General features: G+C 32.5%; 1 protein-coding gene across 1 annotated transcript; it reads right to left on the bottom strand.

Moving 5' to 3' along the window:
- Positions 1-4,829: 4,829 nt before the first annotated feature.
- On the bottom strand, positions 4,830-18,419 carry LOC134692869 (lipoma-preferred partner homolog). Its single transcript, XM_063553479.1, has 10 exons — positions 18,277-18,419; positions 16,081-16,222; positions 14,404-15,158; positions 13,586-13,730; positions 12,641-12,742; positions 10,203-10,270; positions 9,039-9,086; positions 8,274-8,404; positions 7,325-7,445; positions 4,830-5,736 (listed from the first exon to the last, which is right to left on the bottom strand). Exons 2-10 carry the CDS (start codon positions 16,196-16,198, stop codon positions 5,605-5,607), a joined length of 1,620 nt encoding a protein of 539 aa, XP_063409549.1. The 5' UTR covers positions 16,199-16,222; positions 18,277-18,419; the 3' UTR covers positions 4,830-5,604.
- Between the last annotated feature and the right edge of the window lie 3,124 nt (positions 18,420-21,543).

The raw sequence follows: 21,543 nt of genomic DNA, 5'->3' as shown, positions 1-21,543 counted from the left end.
AAGCTTGTGCAATAGTTCTAACCACACCCTATATGTCATTTTATTTTTAACAAAACGTGCAATCTAACAAAAAAACAAATAAAAATTCAAAACAAAAATGTGTAGCACAATTTTTCGATGATCTCATCTAACACTAAGCACCGTTATCACAAAATCAAATGAATATCAAAAACATATAAAACAAACAACACACAATGACCATAAACAGGTCTATTCTATTGATGTATCATTAATGATTTTCATTGGTGGTGGTAATGTCACAGAATAGAAGTTCCTTGATAATATAAGTTCCAAATGGAAAAAATATTCTGAAATATTATTTCCACAGGAATAAATATTACAGTAGATGTTCCTAACGGAATAAATAGTATAGAATATTTGTTCCATTAGGTACAGGTATTATGACATTGTTTATAATAAAGTTTCCACTGAAACTTCTGTTGGGTGGAACAAATATACGTTGACAGTGATACACCGATTAATTAGGGGTAAAGGTCAAATGTTACACAGAATATTGCCCTAAGAATTTTACAGTAAACCAACTTAATTTAGCCTTTCGGCCAGTTTTATGGAGATTTTTTTTTCATGATCTTATTTTTTGTTTTTTTGTATATCCATGTAAGAGAAGATACAATTTTGACATTTATAGTATTAATACTCTCTTCATTTTTCTACATGAATAAACTTGTCTCCTTTTTTGTGGTATACAGAATATCTACCAACATCGAAAGCTGGGGTTAAGTTTCTTATTTTTTGGGTTATTAATAATTAACTGAATAGTATGTCATTTGCAATTTGATGAAAACAACCCAATAATAATCTTTTTGAAACCCTGCTTTCCCTAAAAGTTGTTAATTTGAAGACGTTTTTTTTCAAGTTGATAAACTCAAAAGTTATGACCATTTTTTTCCTATGTATAGATTTATTTTTGTTAGCATTGGTGAGTGTTTCAAAAGTGGCTATGTCAAAAAAGTTAACTAAAACAGTGCATCAGAGAAAATAAATATATTGTAAAAGTTAAATAGCAAAATAAATGGTATCTACTATTTGATATCATACTTTAAATTGTAGGAAATATTCTGTGATAAAAAGTTATATTGGAATGCGTCAAGTGGTTCCAAACATACAATGTATCTGGTATGTGTTTTTAGAAAAAATCAATTAATTTAAATTTAATTTAATTAAACTTTTCCAGTGAACTTTCATTTTAAACCTTATTAGTTTTTCAAAAGCTAAGTCACATAATGTCAATAACTTATTATATATTTTACCTTTTTACTTTTTCGAAAGGACCTTACTTTCTTTTTTCTGTTAAAAATTGGACATTTTTTTTTTAATTTACCGTGAATTCATTTAATTTTCAAGGGTATTAATTTTTGGTGGACTACTACATTTTATGAATTGATTGTTTTTTTGTAACCATGAACACAATAGCTAAACTGTAAGCCTTTGAGTCCATGGTAACAAAAACAATCAATTAATAGCAAAAAAAAACTAAAAAAAGACTTTTATTTTATAACTGTGATTATTTTCATAACATCAGTAATTTTCTAGTTTTCACAGGAAAAATTATCTTTCTTTAAAATATCATTCAACAAAAATCTATTCAACATAACCCAAACAAATTGAGTATTCTAAGGAATGAATCCAAAGCAATTTGAGACCTATAACTACTTGCAATGGTTAACAAAGAATAATCAGAAAAATAATGAGTAAAGGGACATAACTCTTGTAATTTTCTTACAGCACCAGTGCTAATGTTCATTTCAGCAATTAAATTTTTAGAAGCATATGTACATAATTAAATGGCATGAATTAGGTTAAAATGAATGGAATATATTTTGAGCACATACATTTGCGATGCAACACAGATTTTCCCCATGACCAACCATGGCTAAAATGTTACAATAGCTGGTTGTGTTCTAATTATTTTCCTCTTTTGTTAAAAATTCTTCAATATGAGGTTAGGAATAACTCCCTGTATAAATTTCTTTTTTTTTTTATTTACTGATGAAGTATAAGTTTAGAGAAAGCCATTAGAACAAGATTTTACTCCCATTACAAATTTTAATGGGACTGTCTACTTAAATAAATAAAAAAAACAATTTAGAGAGTTGAAATGAATCCATTAAAAATGTAATTAACTTAATATATATCAACAAAATATAATTAGTTTTTGAATAATTTGAAAATCACGCAAAATAAAAACAAACAAATGCCACCAGGAACATAATATAAACTGTTTACAATATTTTTATAACAAAATTTCTACAAAATGTTCTGTTTTTACAATATAAAAATACAAATACATTTTACAAAATGATATTTAAGTCTACACAACAAATAATGTAGATTACATTGTATATCACATTTTTAGCTAGAAAAAAATGAAACACATTACATTTTTACAGTAATCAAATAAAATACATAACATTTTAATTGTAACAAATATAATATGTTACATTTTGTTGCAACATAAAGTATCTCACAATTTCTTTGGTAAAAATAAATACAAAACACTTTTATTGTAAAAGTGAAATATTTCATGTTTATATTGTAGAATAAATAAATTAAATGTGCACAATGAACTAAAACAATGGCTTTGTGACATTTATAATTAATATTTACCGTCCTAGTACAGATTTTGAGTCCTTTTTCATTTTGTGAACAATTATTACTATAACTTCACTATAGTAAAAAGCACCATTTTAGTATTATACAAAATAGAATATCAAATCATGCTTAACTGCATAAATTAAACCTAAAATTCTATAAATCAAAAGTATTAAGGTATACAAAAAAAATGTTTGTCAAAGCAAGAGTCTAAAACTTAAAAAGACAAGAATGTGTCCATAGTACACGGATGCCCCACTTGCACTAACATTTTCTATGTTCAGTGGACCATGAAATTGAGATAAAAAATCTAATTTGTAATCTAAATTAGAAAGATCATTTTATAGGGAACAGGTGTAGATTTTTGGACAAAAAAATAAGTATATATCAAACCTTTGTATGTACATGGAATCAGTAGGTACCATTAATAAGAAAACAACATTTAACCAGATGCTCCGCAGGGCGTAGCTTTATACGACCGCAGAGGTTGAACCCTGAACGGTTGGGGCAAGTATGGACACAACATTCAAGCTGGATTCAGCTCTAAATTTGGATTGTGATTAAATAGTTGACACAGCATAGGTTTCTGACACAGAATGAATGTGTTCTAATCAACTTAATTTTTTTGTTTTCTCTTAGAGCAATTCACTATGCTGTTGAATATTAATCCTCTCAAAAAAATGTTTGAAGAAATTTTCTTTTTATTAATGAAATTTCAAATGAGAAAAATTGAACCCAATTTTTTAATCACATCCCCCTTTCCCTTATTCCAAAACTAATCTCAATTAAAATATTCTAATGGAGTTTGCAACAATAACTACTCATTTAAATACATCATAAAATATTAAGATGTAAAAAAACTGCTTGTTATCACTGAATGGTAAAGATCATTTAAATTTATCAGTTGGTAGTAAAAAGTGAATATACATTGTATATTGTATATAACAAAGATTTAAGTTGATTCTGGACAAAGAAAGATAACTTCAATTAAAAAAAATTCTTGCAATAAGATATTTCTTGCTTACTATTCTAGACAAAGAAAGATAACTCTAATTTAAAAAAAATTTGCTATTTCACAATATTGTGAAATTAGATATTTCTTGCCATTGCACAATACTGTGCAATTGAAAAGACTTGCTATTGCACAATACTTAATATAATAATTTTAGATCCTGATTTGGACCAACTTGAAAACTGGGCCCATAGTCAAAAATCTAAGTACATGTTAGATTCAGCATATCAAAGAGGCCCAAGAATTTAATTTTTGTTAAAATCAAACTTAGTTTAATTATGGACCCTTTGGACCTTAATGTAGGCCAATTTGAAAACGGGACCAAAAATAAAGAATCTACATACACAGTTAGATTTGGCATATCAACGAACCCCATTTATTCAATTTTTGATGAAATCAAATAAAGTTTAATTTTGGACCCAGATTTGGACCAACTTGAAAACTGGGCCAATAATCAAGAATCTAAGTACATTTTTAGATTCAACATATCAAAGAACCCAACCGATTCATTTTTTTGTCAAAATCAAACTAAGTTTAATTTTGGACCCTTTGGACCTTAATGTAGACCAATTTGAAAACATGACTAAAAGTTAAGAATCTACATACACAGTTAGATTCGGCATATCAAAGAACCCCAATTATTCAATTTTGATGAAATCAAACAAAGTTTAATTTTGGACCCTTTGGGCCCCTTTTTCCTAAACTGTTGGGACCAAAACTCCCAAAATCAATACCAACCTTACTTTTATGGTCATAAACCTTGTGTTTAAATTTCATAGATTTCTATTTACTTATACTAACGTTATGGTGCGAAAACCAAGAAAAATGCTTATTTGGGTCCCTTTTTGGCCCCTAATTCCTAAACTGTTGGGACCTCAACTCCAAAAATCTATACCAATCTTCCTTTTGTGGTCATAAACATTGTGTTTAAATTTCATTGATTTCTATTTACTTAAACCAAAGTTATTGTGCGAAAACCAAGAATAATGCTTATTTGGGCCCTTTTTTGGCCCCTAATTCCTAAACTGTTGAAACCAAAACTCCAAAAATCAATCCCAACCTTTCTTTTGTGGTCATAAACCTTGTGTCAAAATTTCATAGATTTCTATTAACTTAAACTAAAGTTATAGTGCGAAAACCAAGAAAATGCTTATTTGGGCCCTTTTTGACCCCTTATTCCTAAAATGTTGGGACCAAAACTCCCAAAATCAATACCAACCTTCCTTTTATGGTCATATACCTTATGTTAAAATTTCATTGATTTCTATTCACTTTTACTAAAGTTAGAGTGCGAAAACTAAAAGTATTCGGACGCCGACAACGACGACGACGCCGCAGACGACGACGCCAACGTGATAGCAATATACGACGAAAATTTTTTCAAAATTTGCGGTCGTATAAAAAGGACAGTATTGCACAAGTAGCTACTGCAATATATATATATATATATAAGGACAAAGGGTTGTTTTAGACCAGTGGTCCATCGTTGTCCAAAGAAATAAAATGTCGAATAAATTGTATTAATGAATAAAGCAAGTGTCACATCAAAAATCATGTAAATGACAAAACTATATATCTTTGCTCAAAATCAAAATTTAGATTGAAACAAAAGTTTGAAGTATGAGATACATCAATAGCATGAGGCTAGTACAGTGTAATGAAATATTTATAAAGATGCTATGAATTTTTTAATGGATTGATTGCATTTGAACTCTTCCAGTTCAAAGGTCAAAAGACCACTTGACCTAAAATTGCATCTGACATTTATAACATGATAATGTAGCACATATATTTCTATAAAAAATTTCAACAAAAAAAATTAGATGACAAAGAAATTCAATTTTAGTAATCAGATGTCTTCAGATCATTATAAAAAAAAATAATGGAACATGAAATTAAGCAGATCTGAATTCTGGTACATTGCACTTTTTATTCTGAACTATACTATTTGGTTGTTATCAGTATCTTTAGCTGGTACATTATAGTTCTGTGGTCATCTTTGTGGTCATTGCTTGTATTCTTCTGGCATTACAATTTTTACAGAGAATATGTTCATCCAGTGGATAGCATCCACGTCCTTCAGCGTCAGATGAAAGCTGTAATCCACAGTCCTGCAAAAATCATTTTAGTTACTGTGGATTCATTATTATTCGTTGGATATTAATTTTTCTAGGGTTTCATGGGTACAGGTGAACCTTGAATTCAATGTTAAACGAATAACAACTTTTCAATAGACTTTGTATACAGAGATCGGCAAAACCACGAAATCAAATATCCACAAAAATGCAAGTTTTCAGCAATCAATAAAAATTGATACCCATGAAAATATATGAAACCACAGAACTGTAAATTAAATTTGAAATCTAATTTGGAACATAAATAAATAACCCAATACACACAAATGAACAAACTAATAAACCAAAATGCTTGTCATATACTGTAATAAAATTAAATATGCAACAGGAGAATATGTCAAAGCGACAACTGGACCATAGAGCAGAAAACATCAAGCCACCAATGGGTCTTCAACGCAGCTAGAAAATCCATTAAGTAAGTTCAGAAATTATCACGAGGTTTTCATTAATGCAATAAATTTACCAAGGTGAGTATCGCAGTAATAAGAACTGGCATTGAGATATCCTGTATCCTGTAATGTAATGTGTACATTTACCCTGGTTTATACATGACCTTCACGCTGAGCCAGCTTTATATCCTGCTATTCTGTATGTGCCTGTTAACAGCCCTGTTTCAAATCAGGAGCCAACAATTCAGTAGTTGTTTGTTACTGTACTACATATTTGATTTTTGTTCATTGTTTTATGCATAAATATAAATCATGCTGTTAGTTTTCATGTTTGAATTTATTTTATAACAATTCTCATTTGGGGCCTTTCTAGCTGACTATGCTGCATACATTTTGCACATTGTTGTCAGGGACTTATACCCTTCCAAGTCACATTGAAAAAACTTGAACCTGAAGTGGGACAGACAGACTAACAGACGGACGTACAGACATTCAAGACCAGAAAACATAAAGCCAATAAATGGGGCATAAAAAATTAGAGTATCTGAATGAGGACAAAAAGAAATATGATACCATAGAACATTTAAACTTTTTCTTACCTCACATCTATAGCACTCAACATGAAAACTTTTATCCATAGCAACGACCCTGACTGTTTCTTACCTCACATCTATAGCACTCAACATGAAAACTTTTATCCATAGCAACGACCCTGACTGTTTCTTACCTCACATCTATAGCACTCAACATGAAAACTTTTATCCATAGCAACGACCCTGACTGTTTCTTACCTCACATCTATAGCACTCAACATGAAAACTTTTATCCATAGCAACGACCCTGACTGTTTCTTACCTCACATCTATAGCACTCAACATGAAAACTTTTATCCATAGCAACGACCCTGACTGTTTCTTACCTCACATCTATAGCACTCAACATGAAAACTTTTATCCATAGCAACGACCCTGACTGTTTCTTACCTCACATCTATAGCACTCAACATGAAAACTTTTATCCATAGCAACGACCCTGACTGTTTCTTACCTCACATCTATAGCACTCAACATGAAAACTTTTATCCATAGCAACGACCCTGACTGTTTCTTACCTCACATCTATAGCACTCAACATGAAAACTTTTATCCATAGCAACGACCCTGACTGTTTCTTACCTCACATCTATAGCACTCAACATGAAAACTTTTATCCATAGCAACGACCCTGACTGTTTCTTCCTGACCCTTCTTTGGCATAATTGGCTGATGACACACACAGCATCTCGGTGCAAATTTTCTGAAAACAATCATAAAATTACATCAACTCAAATAAATAGCTCTGCTCCATGACCGCATGATACGCTAGCCCCTTTTTCAAAGAATAAAGTTCAATAACTGAATGTCATATCAGAAATACATGAAAAACTAAGTTATCTTAATAGATACAAATCAGTCTACAAAGTTTCATGATAACTGCTCTAAGCATTGTCAGAAAACTGGAAAATCCTTCCTTTTTTAAGAAAATATAACATAACCCTGAAATGTAAAATCTTAAATTTATAAAAAGCGAAAGGGAGTTAGCGTCAATAAACAAATCACCAAAGTTTCATGAAAACTTCTGAAAGTATTTTTGAGATATTGTCAGAAAACTTGAAAAATCACCCTTGTCTTAACGAATAATAGAAATTTTATTGTAACATTATATCAAGTTATATATTTTTTGGTAATCTTGATATTTAGATTCTTTGATTAATTACCAAAAAGTAGGAAAAACATTTTTAAAAGAAGTTCATTAAATGGGCAGTAAATATAAAATGACAAATTTTGTGTTTTACCTAAATATTTTTATAGAGAAAATCTTCAGTTCTAAAAACAAGAGTTTGTCCAAGGGTTTGTTTATAATCCACAAGAAATGCAAAATTGAAAATTTGACATCAAGTTTAAATTCACTTCTTCTCCGACCATGTGAAACCGGCCAAAATATCACCCATTCGAAATGAACACATTCATTTGAACTGGGCACTGATTTTTTTTATAACCCCAAAACAAAAATGTATGAATTGAAAGAATGTAAATAACAGCACACACAAATATCAATTACAGTACTCAGAAATAATAATCATACTTGTGAAAGTCTTCAATGCAATGAATCTGACTAGTAGCATCAACAGTGAAAGGAATGCCATCAAGACTTTTACCACACACTACACAAACAAAACAGTCAGGATGGTACGGTTTCCCTGTGGCACGTAGAAGCTAAAATGGTAATATGTGTAGTAACAAGTTAATTCAAATTCAAATCTTTATTGCCATAAAACTACATATTTATATTTGTGATACAACATAACAAAATGAAAATAAAAAATAACAACAAGATCATTAATATACACAATAAAAGTAAGTATTTTAAGAGTCCCCTGTCCTCAGTTTAATAGACTGTTTTAAAAAGGATCCTAGCTTATTTACCTGAATGCTTGAAATTGGGTTGAGTATATATGTTATTTTATCTATGTCATTTAATTTTATAAAGTGCATATTCTCATTTATCCAAAAATCAAAATAAACTTCTCTATAATTATGGTTTCTATTACAATATAAAAAGAAATGAATTTCATCTTCAATTTGTTCATATTTTTGAATAATCTTTCTTCTCTTGGTATTTTAAGGTATCTTCCCTTTTCTATTAATAAATTATGGTCACTTAATCTAAATTTTGTTATCAGTTTTCTGAATTCAATGTTTGAGCAAGTTAAATATTTTTCTTCTGTATTATTTTTTTCTCTCACTTTTTACACTTTGCGTCTGTGATGGAGAGTTGTCTCATTGGCACTCATACCACACAGCTTGTACAATAGCAACTCAATAAAACTAAACCAATCCTGGTACCTACCCTATCTGTGACTGGTTTAGAACACACGGAACATCTCTCAAGAGTATTCTGAAAACAGAAAAGGTCAAAAGTATGATTGTATGGTTATCATTGCTGTTAATACAACTATAGTCCTCTGGATTATTGATAAGCAAAGGTCTGAATACTGCTGAATCAATATTTGACATTTTTACCTACATCGTCTGTTTCTCTTTGCTTGTACATTGTTTTCAATAAAATAGAATTCTATGTGACTGTCATTCAAGTAAGAGGTTTAGTTTGCTATAAACCAGGTTTAATCTACCATTTTCTACATAAGGAAATGTCTGTACTAAATCAGAAATATAACTGTTATATGTGTTCTAGCTTTTGGTTTTGCAATTTGATAAAGGACTTTTTTGTTTTGAATTTTCCTTTCAGTTCAATATTTTTGTAAATTTACTTTTTTCAAATTTTAGATGAGCACTACATGTTTGGATTGTACATCTAAAACCTTCTTACATGTAAGTCTGATCAAGTCTTCTTGTAAGTTGTGTTCTTTTTTCTAAGGCATGACTTTAGCAAATATAAGTGAGTAATTGTCAGTTCATTTGTTTTCATTAGTAAAATTGAGAATGGAAATGGTGAATGTGTTAAAGAAACAACAACCTGACCATAGAACAGACAACAGAAGTAGGTTGACACCAATAGTACCAATTTTCAGGGATATTTGAAGTGTTGGTTTTGTCATTATTTGAGGTGGTTCCAAACACCTATCTCAAATAAATTTGGCTCGTTTAATTTTCATGAAAATTAAATGGGAAATGAGTTCATGGGACACAGATAATGTCTCTGCTTGCATATAAAGTTATAAAGGAACATAACTTAAGAAAGGTAAAAGTGACACTGCCTACATTTGTACTTGATATGAGTTTTGTTGTAATACACATTGTGTATAATTTTCATAACATTTGGGACATTTGAACAAGGACATGGACAAGGGTTAAACTTAATTTCCGCTCAGCTAAGGCATTGGCATAAAAACAAGATCAACTGTAGTTCAGTCTAGTGAAATCAATGTCAAATAAAACATACTTTTGGATTACAGCTACCCTAATTTAACCCTTGTGACTTACATTCTTTGTGTCCCCTTTATATTTGGCACAAGTGTTCAGTTCATATAAAATTCTTTAGAAATTAACTTACAATATAACAAGCTTCACAGTAAGGTTTGGTATCCATTGAGTAAAACTGTTTCCCTGTTAGCATGGTTCCTACAAATAAAAATTGTAAATCAAAGTATGATTCAAATTTCAATCATTCATAAAGACTTAAAAGAAAACAAGAATGTGTCAGAAGTACACGGATGCCCAACTTGCACTATCCTTTTCCATGTTCCATGGGCCGTGAAATTGGGGGCAAAAGTCTAATTTGGCTTTAACATTAGAAAGATCATATCATAAGCAACAAGTGTATTAAGTTTCAAGTTGATTGGACTTCAGCTTCATCAAAAACTACCTTGACCAAAAACTTTAACCTGAAATTCCCACTTTCATTTTCTATGTTTAGTGGACCGTGAAATTGGGGTCAAAAGTCTAATTTGGCTTTAAAATTAGAAAGATCATATTATAAGCAACAAGTGTATTAAGTTTCAAGTAGATTGGACTTCAGCTTCATCAAAAACTACCTTGACCAAAAACTTTAACCTGAAATTCCCACTTTCATTTTCTATGTATCTTATTTTTTTCTGAGTAGGCTGGCTTTAGTGGCTAGTCCATAAGTCCTGGACACATGAAAATCAGTATGGACTCAATATTTGAAAGACACGATAACAACCCTTATATGTATTCGGTAATAACTGTCCTTTCCTGGATTTAGATATTTCGGTTTTAAACGGGAAACTACACACTAAAATTTACGACAAAAGAGATGATTTTTTGTTCCCTAATGTTAATTTTCCATTTTTAGATGGTGATGTTCCTTTGGCACCATCTTACGGTGTTTAAATTGTACAACTTGTTCGCTATGCATAATGCCCATGTCTGTTGTGACGTTTTTGATTTTAACGAACTCAACCTATGTATTACTGGTAAATTATTAAACCAGGGAAATCGTTACCATAAATTACTTAAAACCTTTAAATTTTTCAATAGATATAAAGAAGTTTGGTTGTACAATGTACCTGTAGAAAACTTATTTCAAACGGGATAGCACATCCTCATTTTTATGTAAATGTTATTAACCATGCCCGGAAATTTAGAAATGATCCATGTTAACTTGTTGCTCCTTTAAATAAACTTATTCTAAAAGGTTAGCTATTCTGAATAGGATTTAGTGTAAAGACGTCATAAACAGCCAGAGAAACCATGTCCTTGTGAAATGCTAAGTTACAGGTGTTGAATAGGCTATTCAACACTGTAATAAGATCATTGAATATTGTTTTTATTGGTATAAATATTGATTTTGTTATCAGTAGATTAAAAGCTAACTAAATATTACTAGTATGTTATATACATATATATTTTCATGGATCTACAATCTGTCGATACCTGTAACTTAGCATTTCACAAGGTCATGGTTTCTCTGGCTGTTTATGACGTTTTTACAATAAATCCATTGTATGTTGGATGTTTGTGGATTGATTGTTTAGTCTTAGAGGCATGATTTTTTTATTAGTTGTTAGTGGCTTTGAACTAGCTGTCAGATAACTGCGAGTACTCTCAGATCTGTCAATTGTGTCTTTTTGTGTGGGGATGTATAAGTACCCGGCCACGTCCACTTATATTTTTTGTCTATCTGATGAGTTAAGCCTTTTTCAACTGATTTTTATAGTTCGTTCTTATGTTGTACTGTTATACCACTGTCCCAGGTTAGGGGAGGGTTAGGATCCCACTAACATGTTTAACCCCGCCACATTATTTATGTATGTGTTACATATTTGTTTTTTTCGTTCATTTTTTTACATAAATAAGGTCGTTAGTTCTTGTTTGAATTGTTTTACATTGTCTTATCAGGGCCTTTTATAGCTGACTATGAGGTATGGGCTTTGCTCATTGTTGAAGGCTGTACGGTGACCTATAGTTGTTAATGTTTGTGTCATTTTGGTATTTTGTGGATAGTTGTCTCATTGGCAATCATACCACATCTTTTTTATACTTACCACATTTCATACAAGTAAAACAACCCTTACCACATTCCCTACAACTGTAACAACCCTTACCACATTTCATACAAGTGTAACAACCCTTACCACATTCCATACAAGTGTAATAACCCTTACCACATTCCATACAAGTAAAACAACCCTTACCACATTCCATACAATTGTAACAATCCTTACCACATTCCATACAAGTGTAACAACCCTTACCACATTCCAGACAAGTGTAACAACCCTTACCACATTCCATACAAGTAAAATAACCCTTACCACATTCCATACAAGTGTAACAACCCTTACCACATTCCATACAAGTGTAACAACCCTTACCACATTCCATACAAGTGTAACAGCCCTTACCACATTCCATACAAGTAAAACAACCCTTACCACATTCCATACAATTGTAACAATCCTTACCATATTCCATACAAGTGTATCAACCCTTACCACATTCCATACTAGTAACAACGTAAACCCTTACCACATTCCATACAAGTAAAACAGGATACATGATAAACTTGATCCTGTGCTGTACAGCCATTTGTTTCACCAATTACTTTCCTATTGCACCGACAACAAATTCCTGAAATAGATACAGATACTTGAATAGGGATTTTCAAAGGTCAAACTGTAGACTTTTATTTAACCTTTGATTATGTAAAGATGACGCTTTTTTTAAAAGGACGCAGTCTATTGAGCTAGTTTAACAATACCATACATGGCATGCATTTTTTTTTGTAACAATGTAAGGAAAGTAACTCTACTTAAAATTGTTTAACTACATGTTAGGCTTTCAAATAGTTGGTATTGAACAGTCCTGATGCAGATTAATATAAAAAGCACTTTTTGTAAATGAAATAAAGTGTTATTAATTTTTTTTTTACATATATATCTTGGCTGCAAGTTTAGAAACTAATGTGCATTTTATTATGGAATTTAACAAATTCAAAAAAATGTCAGATTGGTTGTTTAATAGGATGTCAGGATTTTTTGCATACATAAGCTATTAATATTTGAGCTGAGAGTTTATTGTTGTTTAGTGAACGAATCACTGCAAATATCCAGCAATAAAAAACATTGTAGAAATATAATGAAGTCTACAGTATTCCACACTACAACTAAGTCAGGAATTTAAGTTATTTTTTCCCCTTAGAAATATCATGCTATATTGAGCTAAAGATGTCTTTTGTTTTTAAGTTGATTGGTTTCTGTCTAATTAGCATGTACATCCATAATGGGGTTAGGTTGATATCTTCATCTACACTTTTTTAATTTAAATTTGTAGGCAAATACAAAAATATGCAAATTCCCTTTTTTTCATTCAAATCGTTTCATATTTCATGTTTTCAGGGAAATTATTATTGCAAATACACATTAAATGCAGTATGAAATAAGTAGAAATTACAAGTATTTCTGGTGTACAAACCCATGAATTCTGGATCTGCTGACGATGACATATTTTCCATTAAGAGGCTTGTGAGGGCATCAACCTCTGCTTCTTTGTTCTTACTGGTCCCCTGCATACTGACAGCTGGTACCTGTGGCCCAGGAACAGGTCTGGTACCTTCATCCTGAATAATAGTAGTAATAAACGTATAAATAAGTTAGCTAAAATAGGTGCTAGAATTAATTTTATTTTCAAAACAACATATAAAACACTAAAGGAGCATAAAATATTCATAAAATGGACACATCAATCAAGAAAAAGAGGATAAAACACTTCCAGAGGTCAATCTGTCTATATATATCATGTATTTACTCAGTTCTAAAGAGTGTAAATAATTATATACCTTAATGTAAATATAAATCAACACAAACCCATCATTTTCTTTGCAAAATGCCCATGTTAGCAATATGACAATTGTTTTCCATTCTTTCCATTGCTTGTGTTTGATTTTGTCAGTTTTTTGGAAGTTCTATTTTTGAATATACCTTGGAGTTTGGTGTGAATACATTTTTGCTCAATAGAATATTTCAGTGATACATAACATGCATAAAGAACAACATCAAAATTTCAATGAAGGATAAACACTTAATTCATATAGTTTTTTCACTGACCCCCCTCTCAACTTAATTTGGGAAAAAATTGATTGACCAATAAGGATAAATGTAAAATCGATTTTGGATATACAAAACTTGCAGAATTCCTCCCCCCCCCACTATTAAATTTAAGTTTTTTATCCTACATTTGTACATCAATTTTTAGATGTTGTCCCTAATACATAAAAGCAAGTATGTACTTACAAATCTCGGTGAGAATCCACCTGATCCCCCACTGAGCTGGCGTGTTCTTTCCCCGCCACTGTTCTGCTGAGTGTAGATAATGGGTGACCTTTCTCCACTATTTTGTCTGCCATAGAACTGATTAGGAGAACCTCCATGTACAGGTGGAGAAGGCTCAATCTGGTACTGATACTGATCTGGGGAACCAGTCATGTAAGATGGAGAATTGCTGGAAGGTCTATTGTACATATCTGATGATGACCCTCGTATATTAGGTTTAGCGTAAATTGGTTGTTCCTGTGGAACAGGAGAAGAATCGCTATAAGCAGATTGAATTGATTCTATGTTAGCGTAATTGCTTTTAGGTTGATACATGGTTGGGGAATTTTCTGAATAATTTCTCTGCCTTTCGTCCACTTGGTAGGGACTGATTACAGGAGATTCCGTTCTGTAAACAACTTCTGTTCTTGGTTTAGACTGGTACCCTCCTGAAGACGGAGAATACTGGTTCCCTCCATATGATCCACTTTGTGAGTTGTATGTGGACTGCTGATTGTAGTCGGTTGCGACGTGGATTGGTGACGTGACATCTTGTCCTCTGTATCCTGTGGATGCTTCGGGAGGCGGAGGGAACTCGTCATGTACTTCCTGGTATCCATAACCCCTCCCCGTGTCAGGAGGTGGAGGTGGGAAGTTTTGTTCCTCTACATATGCAGTCTGAGGTGGAGGAGGAGGGAAATCTTCAGTTCTCTGGAACTGTCTGTAGGAACTGCCTCCTGGAAAATGTCAAAAGGTTTTTAATCAATATACATGTACAAGACCACAAAACAATTTCTGTTAATCAAGAACATGAAGAAGAATGTGAAAATATGAATTATATATTTATCTTACATTTGTACCTCAATTACTCCAGTATATGAATTACAAAATTAAGATTGACAAATATTTATATAAAGATTAAGCTTTTTAGTGAAGAACAGAATGACATAGTAAATGTTGAAAACAGAATGACATTAAAAATGAGAATGGAAATGGGGAATGTATCAAAGAGACAACAACCCGACCATAGAAAAAACAACAGCAGAAGGTCACCAACAGGTCTTCAATTTAACGAGAAATTGTATTTTATTGTTTACTACTAAATTCGACCACTGGTCAGCAAGTGAAATCTTTAGGCTCCTTTATCAAACAGTCTATGGAACTGAGGACAGGGGGCACTTGCAATTGAGGTCATTTGTTGTGTTTGTTGTGTTTGATGTTTTGGTTTATTTTTATTTTATATGTAAATTTTAATGTCGTCAAATGTTATATTGTTGTTATTACATGTAATTGTCATGCCTTTGGCACTCTTACATGTCTTATGAGTGTAATTTGTGCTTCGATAAAGAATTATTTTTGTTGGTATCAATTTCCATTAATTTCGGGAAATTTGATTTAGCAGTTTTGCCTAAATTCATGAAATTTGTACACAAGCCTGAAGAAAGGGAGATATATCTGTTGTTTTACACATTGTTTTAGGTTTTTCTTATACAATTATCGACAGTTGTTAGCAACCTAATCCTTTGGTCTTGTTGGAATTGGTGGTAATAATACCACATTTCCTTATTTTTTTATTACCAGGCCTGAATATCTTGGGTGATGAGTTTTGTATTACCTGGCCTGAATCATTAATGGCTTGGGTGATGTGTTTTATATTACCTGGTCTAAATGGCTTTGGTGATGAGTTTTGTACTTTTGGCTTGGGTGCCACAGCTGGGGGTGCCTTCTTTTGAGGGTCTGAGATAATCAGCTGACGAAACTGGCCGTCCAAAGACATTCTGACTGTGAAGATGTATCAAACCTAAAAATTGTAAAAGTAATAAAAATAAACTCTCTGTCCAAAGACATTCTAGCTATGAAGATATATACCAAATCCTAGAATAGAAGTGTTATGTTAATTTTGTGTTTGCCTAAAAGGTTAAGTTACAAAATTGTATCAATGACTGACATGACTGACACCATTTTGGTCTTTGGCAAAATTATTGTGTTAATTCTAATCTACCACATAAAAAACGACTCTTTACTTGTATTTTAACAAAATTTGAAAATGAATTCTTTATGTTGTACTGAATTTGTCTTAAAGTTACATTGTACATGTAACCTTACATGTTCTAGTAAATGTGTACTTATAAGTCATATAAGCAGAGTTTTCTCTTGATTTTTTTTATGGTTGGGTCCATTGGTGAAATTTGAGCGTAGTGTAAGTAGTGTGTCACACAACACAGACCAGGAAAAAATTATGCATATGAATCATTATCAGGACTATTGCAAACAACATGCTAAAGCCCAAATTTGGGTAACATTAATTCACCTTGCGAGGGCTGTATAGCCAGTCAAGGTTGTTAAAACTTCCATTTGTTGTCCACCATTCTGTCTCTGATCATCTGATGTAGGTCCATTTTGGACCAAAAAGGTCAAGCTATGAAATATCACCAGCTGACCAGGCATCATGATTTACATGTGTGCTTTATTTTCAATGTAATGTGCATAAGTAAAAATATAAAAAAGAAGATGTGGTATGATTGCCAATGAGACATGTACAGCTATCCACAAAAGACCAAAATGACAAAAACATTAACAATTAGAGGTCACTGTACGGCCTTCAACAATGAGTAAAGCCCATACCGCATATAGTCAGCTATAAAAGGCCCTGATAAGACAATGTAAAACAATTCAAGCTAGAAAACTAACGGCCTTATTTATGTAAAAAAATGAACGAAAAACAAATGTAACACATAAACAAACGACAACCACTGAATTACAGGCTCCTGACTTGGGACAGGCACAAATAATGTGGCGGGGTTAAACATGTTAGCGGGATCCCAACCCTCCCCTAACATGGGACAGTGGTATAACAGTACAACATAAGAACGAACTATACAAATCAGTTGAAAAAGGCTTGTCTACCATGTCTACACTTTTAATTAATAGACCACTTTCGAGTTCATCCGTCACCGGAAAAAACTCGTCAATTATACGCGCCTTTATCACCGTCATTTGTGCGTTTAGGGGCGTCGTCACTTCCTTCCAATGTTGAGCGAGTGGTTTGAAAACTATAATTCTATATTGTACGAATTATTCGGCAAATTGAATTCTCAAAATTGACAATCAACACTGGTCATTAGGGAATTGTCAGTAAGTACCTACAGAGCAACCATTATTTCTAGTTTATCCTGCACAAAGACGATCACTAAGACGCTTGATGAACGTAAATAGTGCAGGGATACAGGCGAGCCCCTCTATCTGGCAAATGACGTCATAAAGGCGTGCATAATTGACGAGTTTTTGCCGGTAACGGATGAACTCGAAAGTGGTCTATTAATAGCTAATACATGATATCATGCTGCATGTAAATCAAACAAGTGCAACAAAATCATGTATTATCTGTTATATTAAACAGTTAAAACACTTACAACATGTACAAAGGTAATAAAATTAAAAAGTCCAATTCTGTCACTGAATATTGGTACATGATCATTCTTCAAAGAATGTCATTCTTTTGCACATGTAAAAATATACACCACTGACTCACCACTGTCTGAGTGTCTATAGTATACATGTACCTGTATATATAATATAATCATCCCTATAGCTATAGACATATTAAAAAATTCCTACAACTTTCGTTCCATGCTGGAGTATATTCCAAATTAAGGAATCTCCCTACCTGTATCACTAACTCTGAAATTTGCTAATTTAAGACTTTGATGCAAAAGTGCATGTGCTTTGACGGTATGAAATATCAATATTATAATGTTTATAATTTGGCTAGACACTCACTGACAGTGACAGGTAAACACACCCTCCCCCTTTTTAACCACAACAAAACTTTATCATTTTCATTCTTAAACTTACCAACGGCTGAAAAAAATAAGTGAATAAAATATCTAGCGGTTTCCTTCTGGTCAAATCGTCACCAATTTCAATAAATTCGTTTTAAGGAGTGAATCACTTCAAATCCTGTTGTTTTCCTAAAAAGGAAGTCGACAAGTGCTTGTGACGTCACTTCCTTTTGGTGTTTTGAGATTGCAAAGCAATCGCATGTTTACCAGATTCTTCTTCAAAAGTTTCTAGCGATTCCAAATTATTGAAGATTATTTGCCGGGCGTGAGCCGTGGACTATAAAATTTATAATTTACACTGTTGCAAGAAAAATAAAAAATAACGAAATAAAAAAAAAAATGTTGATACTATAAACATTGATACACTTAAATCCCTCTACTGTACTACATGATTCTATTTGGTGTGGCAGGTGCTTCCAATTTGTAACTGTTCGTGGATAAAAAGAATATTTATATCTGTCTTTAGATGTCTGTATTTGCCTAAATGAGTGTGGATTGCTATGTCTGGTTCTATAGTCTAGTGGGATCAAAAGCCGGTATGGGTAGGGACTGCAACACTTTCATGATTAATTTTGTAAAATAAAACAAGTCTGTGTTGTAAACGCCTAAAGTCGAGTGGGTACCAATTTAGGTCTGTCATCATATTAGTAACTGCACGAAAAAAGTGCTGCTCTTCTATGGACTTTTTCGATTTGTGAAAGTTGCTGTTTTTGATGTGGATCCAAAATAGTTGAGCAGTTATGACTCTATTAATTTTGGTCGGGCAAGAGCTTTAATATATATGCATGAGCTTTACATTTTGGTGAGGCTATTTTTAGGTTTCTACGAATAAATCCAAAGGACTGATTTGCTTTTGATGTCATGGTATCGATATGTTTGTCCCATTCAACTTAAATTTGATTGAAGAGTTAGGCCTAAATATTTTGTAGAGTCGAAATTTTCAAGAGAGTGATTGTGTAATTTATAAGTGAAGTCTAAAGGTTTGCATTTTTGAGTTACACTGAGAATATTACACTTATCAGGATAAATATGAATGAGCCGGTCCTGCTCCCAACACCGGCCGCTTCTACGTCAGACTGTAATTTATATGCGTCGTCTGGTTTTTTAATTTCCCTTTGCATAATACTATCGTCTGCAAACAATCTTGATGTATTATGTTCCATATATTCTGCCAAATCGTTGATAAAGATTAAGAATAAATTGGGACCAAGTATTGTGGCTTCAGGTACCCTAGCAGGCCCGTAGCCAGGAATGTTCAAGAGGGGGTTCGATGGACTCACAACCTCGATTTTAACAGTCACAATTCGAACAGAACATTGACTTTAACAGTGCTTATTTGTTTTCAAGGGGGGGGGGGGGGGGTCGGACCCGAAACCCCCCTGGCTACGGGTATGCCTAGATTTTGCAGGAATGTTATTTGATGTTTCACCTTCAAGGACTACTGTTTGTGTTCTGTTTGTTAAAAAATCTTGAATCCAATTATATGCATTACAATTTATACGATAACCATAGAAACCAATTTTATACATGAGGTGGTGGTGTCGGAAACTTTATCAAATGCTTTTGCAAAATCCATGATTATGATGTCTATTTGATTTTTTTTATCAATTGAATTTGCAAGATCTTTAATAAATGATATTTATAAGCTGAGTTTCACAGGAGCGGGAGGATCGAAACCCATGTTGTAAGTCATACAGTATTTTATTTTTCCAGATGTTTCATTATTCTACTAGCTACAAAACAGGGACGAAAGATTCCAGAGGGACAGTCAAACTCGTAAATCGAAAATAAACTGACAACGTCATAGCTAAAAATGAAAAAGAAAAACAGACAAACAATAGTACACACGACACAACATAGAAAACTAAAGAATAAACAACACGAATCCAAGGTCCCGTCGTGTTGCTTATGAGATAACAAATGCGGTAAACAATCTAAATCGGTGGGTATTTATAAAAGGGAAGGGGATTGAAGTTACGACGTAAGGAAAATATCCGATATCATCATCATAACGGTCAACCAACTCGTGATGGCGTCCGTAAAATTTACGAAGAGATGATTTCAACATCACCATTTGGAACTCTTGATTTCATATCGTCCTTGTGACCAACAACCATGATAGGAAATGCAAGTACGGGAATATCTTATCAATTGGAAGATATATACATCGTATGCAGGTGCTGCTGGAATGTTGCTACTTAGAAATGGAAAGTTCACAATTGGAAAGATGAAGTAATCTCTTTTGTCGTAAAGCTTTGTTTTCAATCGACCCTCATTGTCAATTTCTAGATGTAAGTCAAGATATGAGGCCGACTTAACTGTATCTGTTAATCTTTAGTTCAATGGGATAGATGCGTTAGACATAGTCACCAACTCTTACATTATTTAGTAAAAGAACATCATCTATATAGCGGAAAGTAGAGTTATGGGATATTGCTAACTTCTTATTTTTTTCTTCCTAAGAAGTTCCTGTATGAAGTCAGCCTCATAATAATAAAGCAACAAGTCGACAAGAAGAGGGGCACAATTCGTTCCCATTGGAATGCCGATAGTCGGTTGAAAATCACGTCCTCCGAACGTAAAAAATATGTTTTCAATCAAGAAATCAAACATCTTGATAATTTCAGTTTCAGAGATTTTTTTGTTTGAATCAGAGTGATCCTTTACAAAGTATTATTCATCCCTTCCTAAGACAAGATACTTGAATCATCGTTGGCCATTCTATTTTATTAAAAAAAACCCAATAGCAACTCTTTAAATTTGCCTTTTAGTTTAGGATGTGGAATACTTGTATAAAGTTTAGTCAAGTCAACTGTTTAAAATGTTCTTATAATTTGCAACAGATACACGTCAATAATATTGGGCGATAGTTTATAGGATTGTGTTTTCACCTTTGTTGAATGCTGGACATACACTTGCGTAACGCCAGTCGTCTGGATTTTTTCCAGAGTTCAGTAATGATTGTAATATGATTGATAAGATGGGAGTGATAAATGATTTACCCTCTTTTCAAATTTTTCCATGGATGAGATCAGTTTTGTGGTTAATAGATAGACAATAACTAATTTATGAATTAAATTTAGGAGAGTATAGACTGTTTATATAACACAACTCTGATACTTTGAAATTAAATAATATTTGTTTATCCAAAACCTGATATATTTAAAAATTATATGAGAAAAAAGGGAGGATTCAATATCGGGTCCATTTGTCCTGATAAGGGGATGACCATGTCCAAACAATTATGCCTAAAGTCTAGAAAGGAAATTTTTGATTTTGC

The sequence above is a fragment of the Mytilus trossulus genome, chromosome 12, assembly GCF_036588685.1.
Source record: "Mytilus trossulus isolate FHL-02 chromosome 12, PNRI_Mtr1.1.1.hap1, whole genome shotgun sequence".
NCBI lineage: Eukaryota > Metazoa > Mollusca > Bivalvia > Mytilida > Mytilidae > Mytilus > Mytilus trossulus.
The sequence above is the reverse complement of the archived record's forward strand: the minus strand, read 5'-3'. Positions and strand labels throughout refer to the sequence as shown.

What these genes read in the sequence shown, in the direction of transcription:
- LOC134692869 (XM_063553479.1), bottom strand. Translation starts at nt 16,198, where the DNA reads ATGTCTTTGGACGGCCAGTTTCGTCAGCTGATTATCTCAGACCCTCAA. An exon ending in ACCAAAGCCATTTAGACCAG is followed by an intron (nt 15,159 to 16,080) that starts GTAATATAAAAC and finishes GACATTTTCCAG; the next exon opens with GAGGCAGTTCCTACAGACAG. An exon ending in ACTGTGAAGCTTGTTATATT is followed by an intron (nt 9,087 to 10,202) that starts GTAAGTTAATTT and finishes TTCTGTTTTCAG; the next exon opens with AATACTCTTGAGAGATGTTC.